A 16,124-nucleotide genomic window follows, 5' to 3' on the forward strand; every position below is an offset into this window, starting at 1 on the left:
TACTACTGCTAATGCACTTCTGTATGACATTTGGAAACTGACATTATGGTTACATAGATGCATTAACAAAGATGATAATCACACCCACTACATAGTTTCTAAGATCATTAGTTTATTTTTTTTATTTTTTTCGAATTAAGGATTCAGGAGAAGGGCATGATGTTCCTTTTTTTTGTTGATTGGAGATGAGATTCTAATTGGGACAATAATCTGGATTTTTTTTAATAACTAAAAATGTTTTAGCCGTGAAGGAATCTGTTCTAGGCACCAATTTGAAACAGAACTACGGCTGGCTTCTCTTTTGAAAATCCTGACTTACAGAACTGGTAAGATTTTTATGAACTTAAATCATATTCCCAAGGGACTCGGTGATAACAAATAATTGTGTGTTGTGGCCCTGTTTTCATTTTTACATTTTCAGAATCAGTGGAAATATTGGGTTTGTTTGACTAGCTTCTATTTGCACCTCAACAAAAAAGCACACACATGTAAATAATTTTAATAACCCAAAAACTTTCACTTTGGCATCGAGTAGAACTAACAATACAACCGCAATGGAGACGACAAATATCAGTCACCGGTCGAGAGTAGAAAATATCAGCCCCGCATTAACTAACTCTTCATCTTTGGGATGGAAGTGAGGGACTTGAGAAGGGCCGGAGATGGCCTCCTCAACGTGTGCGTCAGGATGATCATAAGCGTCAACAGCGTGAGTGCCCCTGCTTGGTGTGCTGATGCCAAAGACACTGGAACACACGTGAGAAGCGTCGTGATCCCCAGCGTTACCTGCCAACATTCATTTTGCTTTTAATTTTATGGAGAAACGAATTCATATTAAGTGCTTTAAGACATCAAACTCAAGACATCTCACCAATACACAAGTAGATTGGAAAAACTACAGTAATGAAAAATATAATAGATGTTTACCTGAAGTGCTGCCATCCCCAAGGTACTTCCAATTAAAGATTGCACAGCTGGATGAATGTTCACTTTTCTTGCAGCAAACCACAATCCACCAACTGATGCAAGTGTTGCTGTTGCAAGGATACGATGATTGAGCTGCACAAGTCAGAAAACAGTATGACCAATTGGTAAGGTTGTGGCGGCTGGCATTCATTTACCTTAGGTAGGGAGGGGCCAAGTTATTTACCTGAACCGTTGATGTATTCTCGAAAAAATTACGTATAAGTGGATCCATGTCAAAAATATCTTCCGGGATCCATGAATCACCCATTTTGGGAAATGTGTTATATGCATGTCCCTGTCATCATTCATTCAAAATAATATTAATTACAGGCTGCCGATACTAGGTTAATTGATGATGTTCACGTAGCCGAATACTCGTTACCGCATCATTGCCTGCTACGAAAGCTCCAGAGATGGCTGTCATGCCAACGAGGAGACTAACAGGAACAGCCCATTTCTGAACTCTAGCTGCTCCACGAATCCATTCTAATGTTCCACTTGGTGGTTCTGGCATAACTACAGATAATGCAGTCCACAGAATACCACAGTAAATAACAAATGCAGACGTAAGATGAGTTGCAAGACGATAGGGGCTAACCCTAGGCTGAACGTACTCTGATGGAGGTTCCTACACAAATAAAAAGGAAGCGGAAAAAGAATCAACAGACTCTAGTTTTGATGCTTATATGGATTAAGGAAGACTCATATTACCTCTAGTCCACTTTTGACCATCCACCAGCCAACTAGCCCTTGTGCACCACCAAGTGCAAAAAGTGCCGAGAGTCTGAGTCCTAGTTGCCGGGTAATAAAACCCTTTGCAAGAAAGTACATAAATGGAAAGGCAAACACCATCCCCAAACCCCTCCCCCACATCCGGTGTGCATACTCCATCCAGTAAATGAATTTGAAATCTTCAAGAGTCATCCCTTTGTTCACTCTGCAAGAAGTTGTTTGAAAAATGTTTTATTACCTAAAAAAAATCACTTAAAAAAAATTCAAGTTACCTATCGTGAAGGGTACAAAGATATAGCATAGACAACAAATCACTTTAAAAAAATTGTTTGAAAAATGTTCAAGTTACCTATCGTGAAGGGTACAAAGATATAGCATTCTAGTTCAAGTAAAAAAATTGCAAATGATAACGTTTGATAAATCTTTACTTATATTCAACAGGAACCTATGAATTTAGACCTTTGAAAAATGTTTGATAAATTGAATGGCATACGCATTCGAATATTAGGACAAAACATTATTGTCAATAAACAAAGTTGACTGGAGAAACGATTTAAGCTTCATTTGAAATCAATAGATGCCAAATGTTGATCTGCCATTTGAAGAAACAAAAACTTCCAGTAATCCACAGTAATTAAAGAGGTCAGAAATTTTGGAGAGCAAATGCAGCGTGAATGTAAATTAAAAATATGATATATATTAGCCAGTCTTACCGCTTGTACTCTGGTGACTGCTGATACTTCTCAAATTCAAGCAACCACTGATCCTCAGACAAGGGAGGTAGTCCTCCAGTGAACTTCCAGTCAGTCATGGATAGACCAGAACGAGTGAGACGTGTCACACCACCTAGTACAACTAAACTAAACACCCAAGCAGCACAACCAAAAAGCCATATTCCAACCACCTTCTGAGCATGAGGTCCTTTAGTGACAAGCAATCTCAAACCTGAATTTGATAAATCCATTTTACTGGAACTTGCCAGTGGAATAGAGGTGGACATATTTCTTGAAGATTGCCCATATAGACTCTAAAAACAAAAGGAGCTACAAGCTATTAGGCATATTCAGATTGTTGAGCAATCTTAAGTAAGATTGTAAAGTAAAAAATGCGAGATTGACAAAATTAGCTCTCTCCAAGATAAAATTAGCTAGCCTTAAAAGGAAAATTACATCATCTCCAAAGAAATGTCATCCAGACAGAATAGCATATAATACTTGAGAAATAAGACATTCCGTCATCATAAGGATGATTGACAAACAGGCTTTATGTAGGCAAAGCAACAAGAACTGCTGGCAAAAGTAATGGCTAACAGACTAAGAAAGCCCATCATACTGTAACTCATATGCTTAAGCAACTACTCAAGAGTTCAGCTCAATTTAACAAAATGGTATATTTAATGTGATGAAGTTATACCAACAAAACTAAAGCATTCTAATTTAAGAGCTAGTTTTATAAGAAAATATCAAGAAAGAAATTACAAATTAGTGCATTGACATTCTTTGTTTATAACACAGTCTCCGGGTTTACAAAATCTTAGATTCCAGAGGTCTTAGAAAGCAATACATGATGTACAATGACCTAACAACTTTCAAGTATGATCAACCAAAACAGAAGGCAGCACCACAACAATTTAAACTTGTCAAATAGATCTTGATGAAAGAAGGCACCTGAGTGTGACTAAAATGAGCAATATCTAATCATTGACTGATGGTGTAAACAATAAGCACTTCGCAGCTATCTAATGCAATGAATGATTGCTTGATCCAACTAAAGCCTACAGACTGAAAAATGATATAAATATTTCAAAAATGTTGCACCATGAAGTTGGAGCTCGAGGCATAAACTAAAGCACTAATTCAACCTCCTCATTCAGTAGAAGATAGTTTGTAACCATGGTGTAGAAATCTACAATATAGGAATTATAAATCTCAAAAACAAAAAACCTTGGTCACATGAATGCTAATTCCTTTGATTGAAATGAGACCCATCTTTGCAACTCTTGCTTTTTTCCCAACTAAAACCAGTTTTATTAAGTCCAATTCTATTTAAAACATCTGTTTCTCAAGCTGGATCAACTTAGGGCAATGGGCTCATTCACAGATTTCTTTTCTCGCAGCAATTGGGGAATTCACTTCTCACAAAACTTGAAGTACTTTTTTGTATATTCAACTAGTCCATATTAAAAGACACATGAATCCATATGTTCTTTATAGGGATGTGCTCGTATTTATGAAAGACCATCAAGACACTTGCTGCATTTAGAATCAGATTTGTAGTAACTACCATATCTTTTGCTCTTGTCAGTCTTCCAGGGCACTCTCCTTTTGCCCATGCTATCCATTAGTGAGCTTCTCTCTCTCTATCTTTGAACACAAAAATACAAGACTCTTGATCTCTTTGCTTTCTTTAACCTCAACTTGGTATCTGTAACTAACTCAAAGACAGTCGAGCATAAGAATCACTAAACCCACAACTCTATCATAAATTATCCTCACGAATTATAACAAAGACCTGAAAGAAAACCCCAAATGTGGTTAGTTACAAGAAGATCATTATTATATGTCCATCACCAGATTCGCTACATCCAGAATCGTAGATATGATCGTGCCCTATTTTTGCTCAAAATAATGGTGGGTCTCTCTTCCAGGGCGCTGCCCTTCCATCTCTGCTGTCCATCAAGAGTACCTTTTAGCCACACTCCATCAGACATATACATCTACACTCTCATTCTTCCTTTCGTGTTTTGTCTTATTCCTTTTAGGTCAAGAAAATACAAAACCTTAAACCCTTCAAGAATCTTGACTCCAACATCTACAACTCAGAAGCATGCGACCACAAGGGACTGTCGAAACCCCAATTTTTCACAAGAAAGTTCAACTAATTAACAACGACTAAGACCTGAAGCAAACCCAAAAAGTAACACATCGTACGCAGGCAGTCGTTCAAGAACAGTGGTAATGGTTCTTGGACACCCCACGATTCTTCATTCAGTTACAAGTAGACATCGGGTACGGTAACTGATCAAGACTCTCGATCTAGGTCCTCAGTAACCCCAGATTCTCAAGCAAAAAGAAAACCCCAAGAATCATCGCTTAAAAGAACTCTCAACCAATAAAAGAAGACATCAAGGCAACGCGGATCGAACCTTGGGCATGGATTTGAACCCGTAGAACGAGGCGAATCTGGCAAGAAAGCCTTCTCGGTGAGATCCCGAACCGCCGAATCGCGGAGGGGGCGGAAGAGCGGGGGAGGAGGAGCCTCCATAAGGAACCCTGGGAGAAGAATTCTTGAGCTGGGAGATCAGCGTTGAGGCTTTGCCCCGCCGGATCAGACTTCCCAATCGCCCCCCTGTCATCTCTCCCCAAACGCCCACAGTCTCTTGAACCCACGGCACAGCGAAAAAAACGGCCAGAGGAAGAGAGGGGATGCGGCTTTTATACCGAAGCAGGCCTTCGATTGCCGACTTAATCATCCGATTAGTGAGAGCAGATCTGGTCCGTTCACCTTAAGCAGGGTTATGATAGGACCATAAACATAATATATATATATATATATATATATATATATATATACGATATTTTGTATATACTCCTTTCAATTGAACTTTAGCATATATGACTTATTACTTGGGTGATGAAGAATAATGTTGAGGGCATGGAATTATACTACTGTCATTATTCACTTTAATTAGGGAACATAACTTGAACATAATGTTGAGGGCATGGAATTATACTACGTCACGGCAAAAAATAACACTCAAACCAACCCTCTCTTCCTCCTCTTTTTTTTTGGGCTTTTGCTTGTTCATTTCTTTACACAGCCTTTAGCTACAAATCAATTCCTACCGTACTAGTAAACATTCACATACCAAAGAATCACCGACCTCGGCGTAGATCACTTGCAGCTCATAAGTACAGAATTTATAACGTGCATTACTAGACGCATATTAGTAACGTCAGAGGCACTCGTCGTGGGAAGTGATCTTTGGTGGGCAAGGATGTTGTAAACCTGCTCGAGGATTGGCTGTATGTATGAAGTGATCATTGGATCTGTTGGGTTGATTACTAAGGCCACGTCTGTCATCCAACTCACTTTCCTTGACGCCTCAGTGCCGATGTCGCATGCTAGCTGCTGCAGAAGGGCTAGCAGAACCCCTTGACTTAAAGGAAGTGGTACGGTGTAACAAATAGCACGCAAATCGACCTGAAACAAAAATGATGCCAAGATAAACATATAGTGAACAGCTCGTTGGCATATCAGCGTAAGAAGTGGAACAAAACGCACTGCTTGAGAATCATGAAAACTCCATTAAACCTGAAGGCAAATAGATGGATCCATCTTTCATCGCCAGCGATTTTTCAGATGTGTGTAAACAACATACCTGTGTGCATAGCCAGGACACGATGGATACATTGCTTCTTTGTAGAGCAATTGCGAAAGCTTCCTCGTACTTGCAGTCGGATATTAATCTTGAGAGTTCCTTTTTTGGATCCAGAGGTGCCTCGACCTGCTGAACAGACAAAGCCTGCTACAAATGAGCATTCAAAGATATTATCCTCATAACCAAGGCATGATCTTATGTGCGTAGGAAGATATACCACATGCTGGAATCTAATGTTTACCATCTCAGGAAGACCGGGCATGGGTGCACCAGTCTGCTGCATAGAAATTGGATTTGCCGCTTTTGTGTTTCCTGCAGCAACTAGAGCTACTAGCTTCCGCTGGCCGTCAATCAATTCAGTAGTAAGATTTTGGGTGATTGATGAAGTGGAATTAATGGCATCCTGTATATACAGAACAAAGAGTTGACAATGAAGAATAGTCTCTGCCATAAACACGGGACAATATAGTACAGGATAACCACCAAAACCCCACATGTTAGGCACGTACCCTCAGAGTAAGTGCTAAGGGAGTATATGCTGCCTCAAGCTGTTGTTGAGCAGCAGCAGTATGTTCATTCATTCCTTTCTGAAATGCACTGTCTACTTGCTCAAACATTGTTTTGCAAGATTTCTCAAATGCAGGAACCACTGAGGACTCCACACAAGACCTTAAAGCATCCTGCATGTCGAGGTACAAGGAAAGCAACTTTTAGACTGAATCTAGATGACATTCATTGAAAAAAAAATTTTCTCAGAAAAAAATGGGAAAGAAACGTCAGTGGCAGATAAACATGCAAAACAAGCCAACAGCTCTCTGAATATTACAGAAATAAGTAGTGTTTGTTCTGAAGATGAGTTCAACATTTGCTAGAAGAAAGAATTTACCAATTTAACCAAAAAGAAATCCTTTTCGCACCTGAAGAACTTGCTTTCCAGATGTTTGAAACTGTGTTTGGATTTGCCTAGACATTGTAGCTTCCAGCTTTGCAGTAATAGATTTCTCCAATTGATTCACTGCCTTGTCACCAACTCCTTTCTATGAGCAAGACACAACGCATGGATAAGGGCACATATTAAAGCCAAGGGGTCCATGTCTCAGAAAAAGTTGAGAAATTTCAGACTTTATCCCTTGGAAACTTGAAATCTGATATGTTCGAAGTTATTATTCCTTAAGATTAAATTAGAAAAATGGAATGTAAAAAAGGGAACCTGAAATAACTCAGTGATAACTGAAGAAATAACTGGTGTAATTGCCCGTGCGACAGTAGGCCCTACTGCAGAAATTTCCTTCTTCAATGTCCTCTCCAACATGACAGGCAAATCCCTGTTCATGACATTGGTGATCAGATTCGTTAGCTGCTGCATCTGGTCCTTTGCAACCCGCTCATGTTTCCAATTTTCCTCTTGAAAATGAGCCCATAGAACATCTGCATTTTCCTTGATAGCTTTTTCCATGCACCCTCCTAATGCCGTCTCCAATCTTTTGCCTTCAGTCACGATAGGAGCGGCCAACATTACACCCATTTGCTTCTGCATTTCCTTTTGCATGTTCATGAGCTGCAAAGAATCATCTCTATGGTGAGTTAATGATATAAAAGAATGGCAAAAGAACACAAATTGATTTCACCATATGGAGAGTAACAATATGTGAAACTTATTTAACAGCAAACATCAAGCCCTAGTCATTCATGATTCAAGACATTCCTTCTATAATGAAGTATAGATATCAATCAAGACTAACCCGACCAAGATATTTTTAAAAACATCAACCCAGTATGAGAAATTAGAGGAAAAATGGAAGTTAACAAAGGAACCCAATATAGATATATACTGAATGAAGGAACAAGATTTATCATAAACATAAATAACAAAACCAGATTGTAAAGCCAAAGAATTGCATAAGCTATACACAAGTACCAATCCTTCCTCAAAATCAGTAACAGCTGATGTTATCATCTTGCACTTCAACTATAATCAAACGGAGACGGAAAGAAACTACCGAGTTGCCAAAGATGTGCACTAAGAATATCTACACAAAACTGAATCAACCAGCACAAGAAGTCACTATAGACGCAATAAATGGACACTATTGGGATGCATAAATGGTTAATATATTGGTTTCCAGAAAAGATAAATATCACTTCACATTTTGGCATGATGGGGAACAACAAAATTGAACTGAGTTTTCAATAGCTTTGACAACTTCAGACATAAATAAATAATTTATTATATCAAAACTAAACAAATCATAAAGAAAGGAGGGGGAGGCTAGGCTTTTCTAATCATGTAAAGATTACCATTTTGGACATGCATTTACTTTAGGATTGACCTTGCAGAGAGCACATTATTCAGTTACTTTTAACATTTAAGATACTCATATTACCTTCTGGGCAGAAGATGTATATACAGGCTTTAATATTCTTACCAAATTTCTAGCAGTGGCCACTCAACCCGTGAATGCTGATATATCTGTATGTACTATGTTCCTTTTTAATAGTTTAATTAATCGCATAAGAAAGCTAGGCCATGAGGTTTCAGAAAAGAAAAAGTATAAACATGTAGCAGGCATAAAACCCTGCGATATACACCGAGTTATAACAACAGAAGCTAAATACTAACAAAATCTTAAACCTTCCAAAAATATGTTACACGGCAAATATCTTGCTCCATGCTCAATATCAATCTTAATTTCCTGGTCACATACTAATGACATACTTTATTTTAAGAATAAAATTAAACCATGATAAAACTTCCAGGTAAAGAAACATCCTTTACACCAAACGAAAAGAACAAAATTATCATTGACCATGTTTGACACAGTACCATGTGAAGCTTACTTCACAAAACAAAGTTCAAAATTTGAACTACGAGCAGCTAAAAAAAATATGCAAACCTGGTTCAGTGTTTCCTGTAGAGCAAGAATCTGAGGAATGACAGCATCGGTTGAAGGAACCACGGAGCTTCTCTCTGGTTCATTTAAAGAATCATTAGAGTCAAAAGGACTCAAAGAAGGGGATGAAAGGTCAGTCATATGGTGCTGTTTTCCTTTTTGCTTCTTCCCTTTAGCAACTGAAAGAGATTGAGGTATGGCAGTCACATCAGATTCTATTTCAGGCATATCCCTCTTCTTGTATTCAACATCTACCTTGAGAGTACTGGGAGGCTGATCCATTGTCTCAGCAGTGTCATCAACCAAGCAAGATTCTCTCATAGTGCAAGTTTCTAGCACCATGGAACTCTCATGGTCCACCCCTAATGTTGCTTCTAAAGTTTGGAAGGGTCTCTCTTTATCCTCAATGGTAACAGCTTGTGGCACTTTATGAGTATCAAAATCCTCTTTCTGACCTGATCGCCCCTTGCCTGCAACTTTTACTTCCACCTCTTGACTCTTGATATTATTATTTATGATTGTATCTAGAACCTGAACTTTCTGACCTAATGGGACTTGAATGACATGGCTAATGTCTGAGGAACTTATGACACCTAATAGGATTTCTGAAGGAGTAATTAAGTGTGTTGTGTTTCCATTAAGCTTAAGCAACAAGAGAGGATTCAACACCTTAGAAGGATCATTTGGTCCAGATATAGGATCATCCTTTCTCAAGTTATCATTTGTGGAAGGCATATCAGGTGCAGTTGCGACAAGAGAATCCACTCTCCTGTCAACTGAATAATCAAAAACAGGATGATCCACAACATTGTTAACAAGTGGTGATCCATGTTCAGCTTTACGTGGACCACTCAGACCAGCTAATCGTCCTGCAAGGTCTAGATTCACAGGAACAGAAGAAGAGACATATTGAACATCAATATCTTTCTCAGCAAGTGGAGGAACATCTGTCTTGGCTTCAGGTTTTGATGTGGACAATTCAGGTACTTTCATGACCTCAGAAGAAACTGAATCTGTAGAATATGGGGCTGATGATGCACCTCTAGTACTGCTAACCGAAAGCTGTTCTCTTGGTGAAGCATTGATTGCTGAAGGAGTATTGACAGGAGGCCCATGAAATGCCTCTAACTCGGAGAGTGTTTCCGAGCTAGGAGTCTTAAAAGCATGATATAAAGGATTTTCTGCCAAACGAGCAATAGCAGTTGGTGGTGGTAAACACTGGTTCAGCTCCATCGCATACTGTTGAATAGCCTGCGTCTGCACACAGTAGATCTGAACCACTTGTTCCCCATCAGCGAGGAAATCATTTGTACCAGTGAGACTCAAAATAGGCATTGTGACAGTAAAATCTGCTATGTAGTCCATGTGTGTGGAAGCTGGGCATGGGCCATAGTCTACATGCACAGCATATATAGCATTCTTCTTAGCATTTGCAATAACTATCAGATTTGCTTGAGGTAAGACTACAATCTGGTTGAAAAATGCCTCCTCAAGATGAGGTTCTAAGGAACTTCTCAAGTCCAAGGTCTGAGTGCACTGCCAAGATTCAGAATCACCAGGCAAGAGCCAACCTTCTTCACTGGTAGAAGCCCATAGTTTCACTTCCCGATTCAATGGGCCCTGCAACAGAAAATTTTAACCAACTTACAAATAACTATGGTGCGACAAAGTGCTAACATTGCCAAACAATAAAGCAATGTAGAAACACTTCAGTCAAAAACCATCAACTGCAAGACAAGAAATAATATAACTGCAATCACCATATATACCTAAACTTAAATTTGAACTTATTAAAGAAGACAACACATCAAAGACTATATGCAGCCTCAGAACATATGAAAAGAGGCACAAGGAACCATACTGCAGTGATAAGATTGATGTGATCAGGACGGTGTGGTGATGCCATAAATGCAACTGAATTAACAGGTTCACCATCATGTGGCCTCAACATAGCAAGGGGCACTGCTTTGCGATCTTCCCAGATCTTTACCTGTATGAAAAAAGACAGTAGTACCAGTTCATAAAAAAGAAAGATTAGGTGACTAAATTGCAGACAGAACACAAGAATGTTTGATTTACAACCTCACTATTTATCTTTGATTTTCAACCTCAAAAGCTTCTAAACAACATCCTACCCTTTCGCACTGAGAATGATAGGAAAATAAAGACTGGAAAAGAAAATAAATGCTAAAAAAGCAAACAGGATGATATCTTATGAGTAGGCTTCAAAAAGATGAATACCCCTCACGGTTTGATGTTTCTGTTTATAGCATCTGATCCACAAAATTCAACAAGTGGTTCTCTTATAAGATAGAATGTTCATATCTCAGACAAAGTTTATTGCTAAAGGAAGTGACAAAATAAATAGTGGAATAGTTGTAAATACTAAATAGGACAGTCTAGACCTAAGACCTCATACACACATTACAGAAACTTAAATAACATAAAATCAAAGAAATTTAGCTTAAAAATAGATTTTAAATGAAAAATGAGAAACTGAACTATTATACAGATGAATAAAATGTCAAAAATCAAAGGAGTTATAAAGATAGAGATAACACATATGGACTAACCACCACCTTTATTTCCCATCTTTCGAGGCACATTTTATTTCCGGCATACATTATATTGCTAGAACATCTTGGCTACCAATTAGAAGTTGCATCTTCACAAAATAAACAATGGTAGAATTTCTAATTCTATTTCCCAGCAACAAACACAACAAGCGGTAATGTCCCAATCTATTTGGAATCTGCTGGAAACTCTATCTACCATGCAGCCCACTTGACTATATAATTATCATGTGAAACAAAGAAAAAGTAACAGCAAAAAGCTCTAACAAGTAAAATTCTAATGACAATTCTCTGTAGTTGCCACATAAGTTCCATATTAGTTTGCAATTATCAATAGAATTAAATAGTGATAACTACAAACCGTGCCATCTTTTGATGCTGACACTAATCGGGTTATCATCCACTGGGATATGGACAAATCTGTTACATCTCCATCATGTTTACCAACAAGCTGGATCCCATCAATTAGCTTCTCAGCAGGACATTTGAGAGGTTCCTCTGCTGAAAATTCTTTTCCTCTTCCAATTCTGATCAAATCAATTTTTAATACACGATTTCCGATTCCAACAAACAAAAATTCCTGTAAAAAAGATCTCACAAAAGTTAGAAGTATGAGATTCATACAAAAAACTTGTCAAACAAATTTTAAATAAAAAATTGAAAGATGCAACCATATAACCATGAATTAAATAGGAAAAAAAAAGAAAGGATTATAAATTAAAGTCCACATAGAGTAAGCACCAACAATTCACGACATATTTATCCTTAAAAGTTGAACTTACTTGCTTGTGAGAGTGCCAACAGATCCGTGGATGATAAGACTCTCCGTTTCCTACAATCTGAACAGCAATTATTTTTTTTTCGGTTATCTGTGGCTTATTTTCCTCATCAGGAACTTCATCAATCTTCCAGACAAAAACCCTTCCATCAATGCTTGCACTGTGATAAAGCAAATTAGCATATTGAGAGATGAACAAGAACAGAGATAAGTAAAAATAAAGAACAGTAGCGTACCTTGCCAAAAGGTGAACATCTTCAGCAAAGAAGGTCATATCCGTAACTCTCTGGAGCAAAAATCAAATAAATTTGAAGTATTGATCAAACCATAATAGCAGTTAGGAGTTCTGACTTATCATACCTCCGCTCAATGCAATATAACTAAACTACGTTCAGAAGAAAAAAACATCACAGGGGAATATAGAACAACTTGGTCAAGGGGTTACTTTTACAAACAGAACAAACCACTCTTCAATGACACGTAAAAATGTAGGTGTTTCATTAACAGCCTTCGTTACAGGAATGTCTGACGAAAAACTGTTCCAATAGAGAACATGTACACAATAAAATAGATCATAGGAAAAAGAAAAATCATGAACCTAAAGTGTTAATAAATGTAAGTGTATAATCTTACAGGTAAAGAGGTTTTTTTTTTTTTTTAGTGGGGTACATCGACTATGCCATATTTAAATGCCTGTCGCAAACACATTCATGACCATATGGGTACAAAAGCTAATAAATCCACTTAAAGGTCAAGTAGTCCATCAAGGGCTGCCATACCCAATGGGGTACACAAAGCCCCCTGTGGAGGGCATCAGAAGCTCACAAGGGGTAATAAACGTGCATTTCGTAAGAATAATTTATTAAGTACACTGGGGATCAACCTCACAACCACTTATTTATAACACAGGATACCTTCCAGCCGATCTAAACAAGGTCGATTGAACATATAGATCATTATGCCTGCAAGTTCCATGTACCACAGTGCAGTTAACCATTCCAACCCCCACAGACAACCATCATCATCCAGTTAAATTTAATCAGAATCAACTAATAAACTAAAGAGCATTTTAAGCCTCCATGAGAATAACTAAAGACCTACTATTTTTGGACTACTTATTCTATACCATACTTTGACCTATTTTAGCTGCTCATAGTGTGCAAGCACAGTACTAACAACATGCCATGAGTAAGGCCAGCTAAGCAATTTTTTTCTAATCCAACAACCTCTATTTTGGAGTTTCACTATAGTTTTTACATTTTGAATCATGACAAATGTAGTTTTAGGATTGTTGTTCGATTGGAACAATGTAGTGTTTTAGTGCTTTATGGATGGTTAAATCAATTTACTTCGATGTATTAGCAGTGATATTTTGAATATAAAATAAGATGAAACTCATGCATTGTCTATTTTTTATTTAAATGATTTTTCTCCTTAATTATATTTTTTATAATTTTTATATTGACGAGAGTCTTACTTGCTCGAGCGAGCGCTTAGAACCTCGGGCATTTTAAAAGCTTGACGCCTTTTAGCGCCTAGTGCCTTTGATAACACTATCCCCAAGTTTCAACAATCAAAATTAACAATATTATTTCAAGGCATCTATCAAAATAACCAACAAAGTAAATATACTAATATTTGCATCAAACAAAAAAAAAGAATCATAGTTGTCTAACGGACATCTTCCATGTTGCGTTTATTGTCTTAGAAATAATAACACCAATTTGACCTTGCAAGCACCTGACCGGTATCATTTGCACATACCAGATATAGACAATAGTTTGAGGTAATTATGACAAACAAAATTAACTGGCACCGTCAGTTTGAAATATTTGACAATTAGGCCACCAACCATATGCTTCATATCAGGACAACCTTTACAATGGCATTTCCTTTGGTGAAATTAGTTCTTGCAGTAGTGAAAGGAAGATGTTTCAAATAACTATTACTTCATTTTTCCTTGATTATTTTCTTTTATTCCAGCCTGCATTCATGATAATAATTGCAAAACCTTTAGTGACAGGAATAAAGAATAATTTACATGAATGCTAAAAGCTCAACTTGAATCTTCATTGTAGAAAAACAAGAATTTATATTACTCTCAAGCTAAATCATGATTTCCTATTTGGTTTTAACTCGATTTCGTAGTAGCATTCTTAAAAATCATCGAATGATGATTCCAACAAAAAAACAAAGCAACAAAATTGAATAATTATGTCAATGGCATGAATGAATAAAGTTCTCCAAGCTTGCTATTTGAATCACCGTAAATTACTATCAATCATGGTTTCATCTAAATTATTGAAAACATGATATTTCAGTCATCTATTGACTAAGTTAAAAACAATAAATCAGTGACCGGATAGACATTACGAGCAACTGAATCAGAAGTTTCAAGCAAGATCAACCTGAGAGTGCCCCTTGAGCAGGGATCGCAATGCTGTGTTAATGTTGAGCACCCGAATGGCCCCAAGCTTGAGACCGTAGCATATATACGTTCGGTTGACAGCAATCTGACGGCCCAAAACAAGGCCCGGATCTGATGTGTACTTGGTAATCGGCGTGACCTCGAGCTGTGGTGGCTGCGACTCGCCCAGCAATCTAGAGTCCACATCGTACGCACACGTGTGTCCGCCTCCCAGTAGCCGTCCCCGAGGTTGCTTGCTGCTCGGCAACCTCGCCGGCACCGGCTGAACGACCGCCAGCGTGAAGGGGGCGGAACGCAGGGCGACCGCGTTTGCGGGAGGCGACAACTCCAACGGCATGGTCGAAGGGGCCGGCATCGACACGGCGGATTCGAACTGGGAGGTAGGAGGATTCAGCAGCGCCATGAGGCGGGCGCCGGGGTTGTTGTTGGAGATAGGGTTAGGGCTGGTGCTGGGGACGGAATTAGGGTTGGGGGGATGAGTGCCGGCGGCGGCGTGGGCAATGGCGGGCCGGTGGAGGGTGTCCTGGGGGTAGAGGAGGAAGGGGTGGCGGTGGAACGGAGAGGTGGTGGGAGGGTAGGAGAACGCACCATGAGGCGGCGGAGAGGGGTACGACGGCGGAGGGGGAGGGTAGGAGGAAGGCTGGGGGAACGGCGACGGGCCGGTGATAGGGTTAGCATTGGGAGGCCTGAAGAGGTTGGGGTTCCCCGCGGGGGACGCCATCGGCGGACGCGGCTTCCGAGGTCCAGGGACGATGGCTGGGATTCCGTCGGCGGAGTGGCACTACCGTGCGCAACGCCGGGGCGGCGTAGGTGAAGCGATCCGAAGCGGGGGACTGCGAAGGAAGAGGGGAGGGAACGGAGGTGGGGAGCGAATAGAGGAAGGGAGAGGAGTACGAAATGAGAAGTCATTTACTGCACATGCAAACATCCATTAAAAATAAAATAAAATCTCAAAATTACCCTCGAATTTTGATTTTATTTATTCTATTAATAAATAAAATAAAATAAATTAATCTAATCTAATTTAATGTCGATAATTAACTCTAAAATAAATATAGAAGCTGAGAATATAGGAGACGAATGCTGATCTTAGGATCTTGCTGAGGAGTAGATTCCAAGTCTTCCATGCCAACATACTGGACATCCCAATAGTGTTTAGGGGGATCACGTTGATGTTGACTCGGACTTGCTTTTCCTGTTTTAAGAGTCTATAAGTGAAAAGGTAAGCACGAGTATTAAGAGAAGAAAGAGATCGGCTGGCAATCCGAGCCTTCATTCTTCTTCTCCTCGATGGAGTTCGCACTCAATTTGAAGTCTACATTTGTCTAGAAGGTGGATGCAAGGGAGCTCTCAACGTAATGTTCATGGTTTGAAT

General features: G+C 38.9%; 2 protein-coding genes across 5 annotated transcripts; both read right to left on the reverse strand.

The window, feature by feature from the left end:
- Window positions 1–487: 487 nt before the first annotated feature.
- LOC103976959 (heme A synthase COX15) lies at window positions 488–5,105 on the reverse strand. Its single transcript, XM_009392327.3, has 7 exons — window positions 4,844–5,105; window positions 2,412–2,725; window positions 1,678–1,903; window positions 1,349–1,594; window positions 1,151–1,261; window positions 928–1,059; window positions 488–786 (listed from the first exon to the last, which is right to left on the reverse strand). The coding sequence occupies exons 1-7, from the start codon at window positions 5,051–5,053 to the stop codon at window positions 613–615; spliced, it is 1,413 nt and encodes a 470-aa protein (XP_009390602.2). The 5' UTR covers window positions 5,054–5,105; the 3' UTR covers window positions 488–612.
- A 338-nt stretch (window positions 5,106–5,443) lies between these two features.
- On the reverse strand, window positions 5,444–15,922 carry LOC135632976 (enhancer of mRNA-decapping protein 4-like). Of its 4 annotated transcripts, none has more exons than XM_065141936.1 (12): window positions 14,730–15,922; window positions 12,558–12,607; window positions 12,326–12,482; window positions 11,905–12,123; window positions 10,832–10,960; window positions 8,974–10,590; window positions 7,290–7,637; window positions 6,997–7,116; window positions 6,589–6,759; window positions 6,321–6,482; window positions 6,080–6,205; window positions 5,444–5,901 (listed from the first exon to the last, which is right to left on the reverse strand). In XM_065141936.1, exons 1-12 carry the CDS (start codon window positions 15,468–15,470, stop codon window positions 5,593–5,595), a joined length of 4,149 nt encoding a protein of 1,382 aa, XP_064998008.1. In that variant the 5' UTR covers window positions 15,471–15,922; the 3' UTR covers window positions 5,444–5,592. The 4 variants fall into 4 exon arrangements, with proteins under 4 accessions (XP_064998008.1, XP_064998007.1, XP_064998006.1 ...); XM_065141935.1 differs by having other exon boundaries at window positions 6,080–6,208; XM_065141934.1 differs by having other exon boundaries at window positions 6,080–6,223.
- Window positions 15,923–16,124: the final 202 nt, after the last annotated feature.

This window comes from Musa acuminata, chromosome BXJ3-3, assembly GCF_036884655.1.
Source record: "Musa acuminata AAA Group cultivar baxijiao chromosome BXJ3-3, Cavendish_Baxijiao_AAA, whole genome shotgun sequence".
Classification (NCBI taxonomy): Eukaryota; Viridiplantae; Streptophyta; class Magnoliopsida; order Zingiberales; family Musaceae; genus Musa; species Musa acuminata.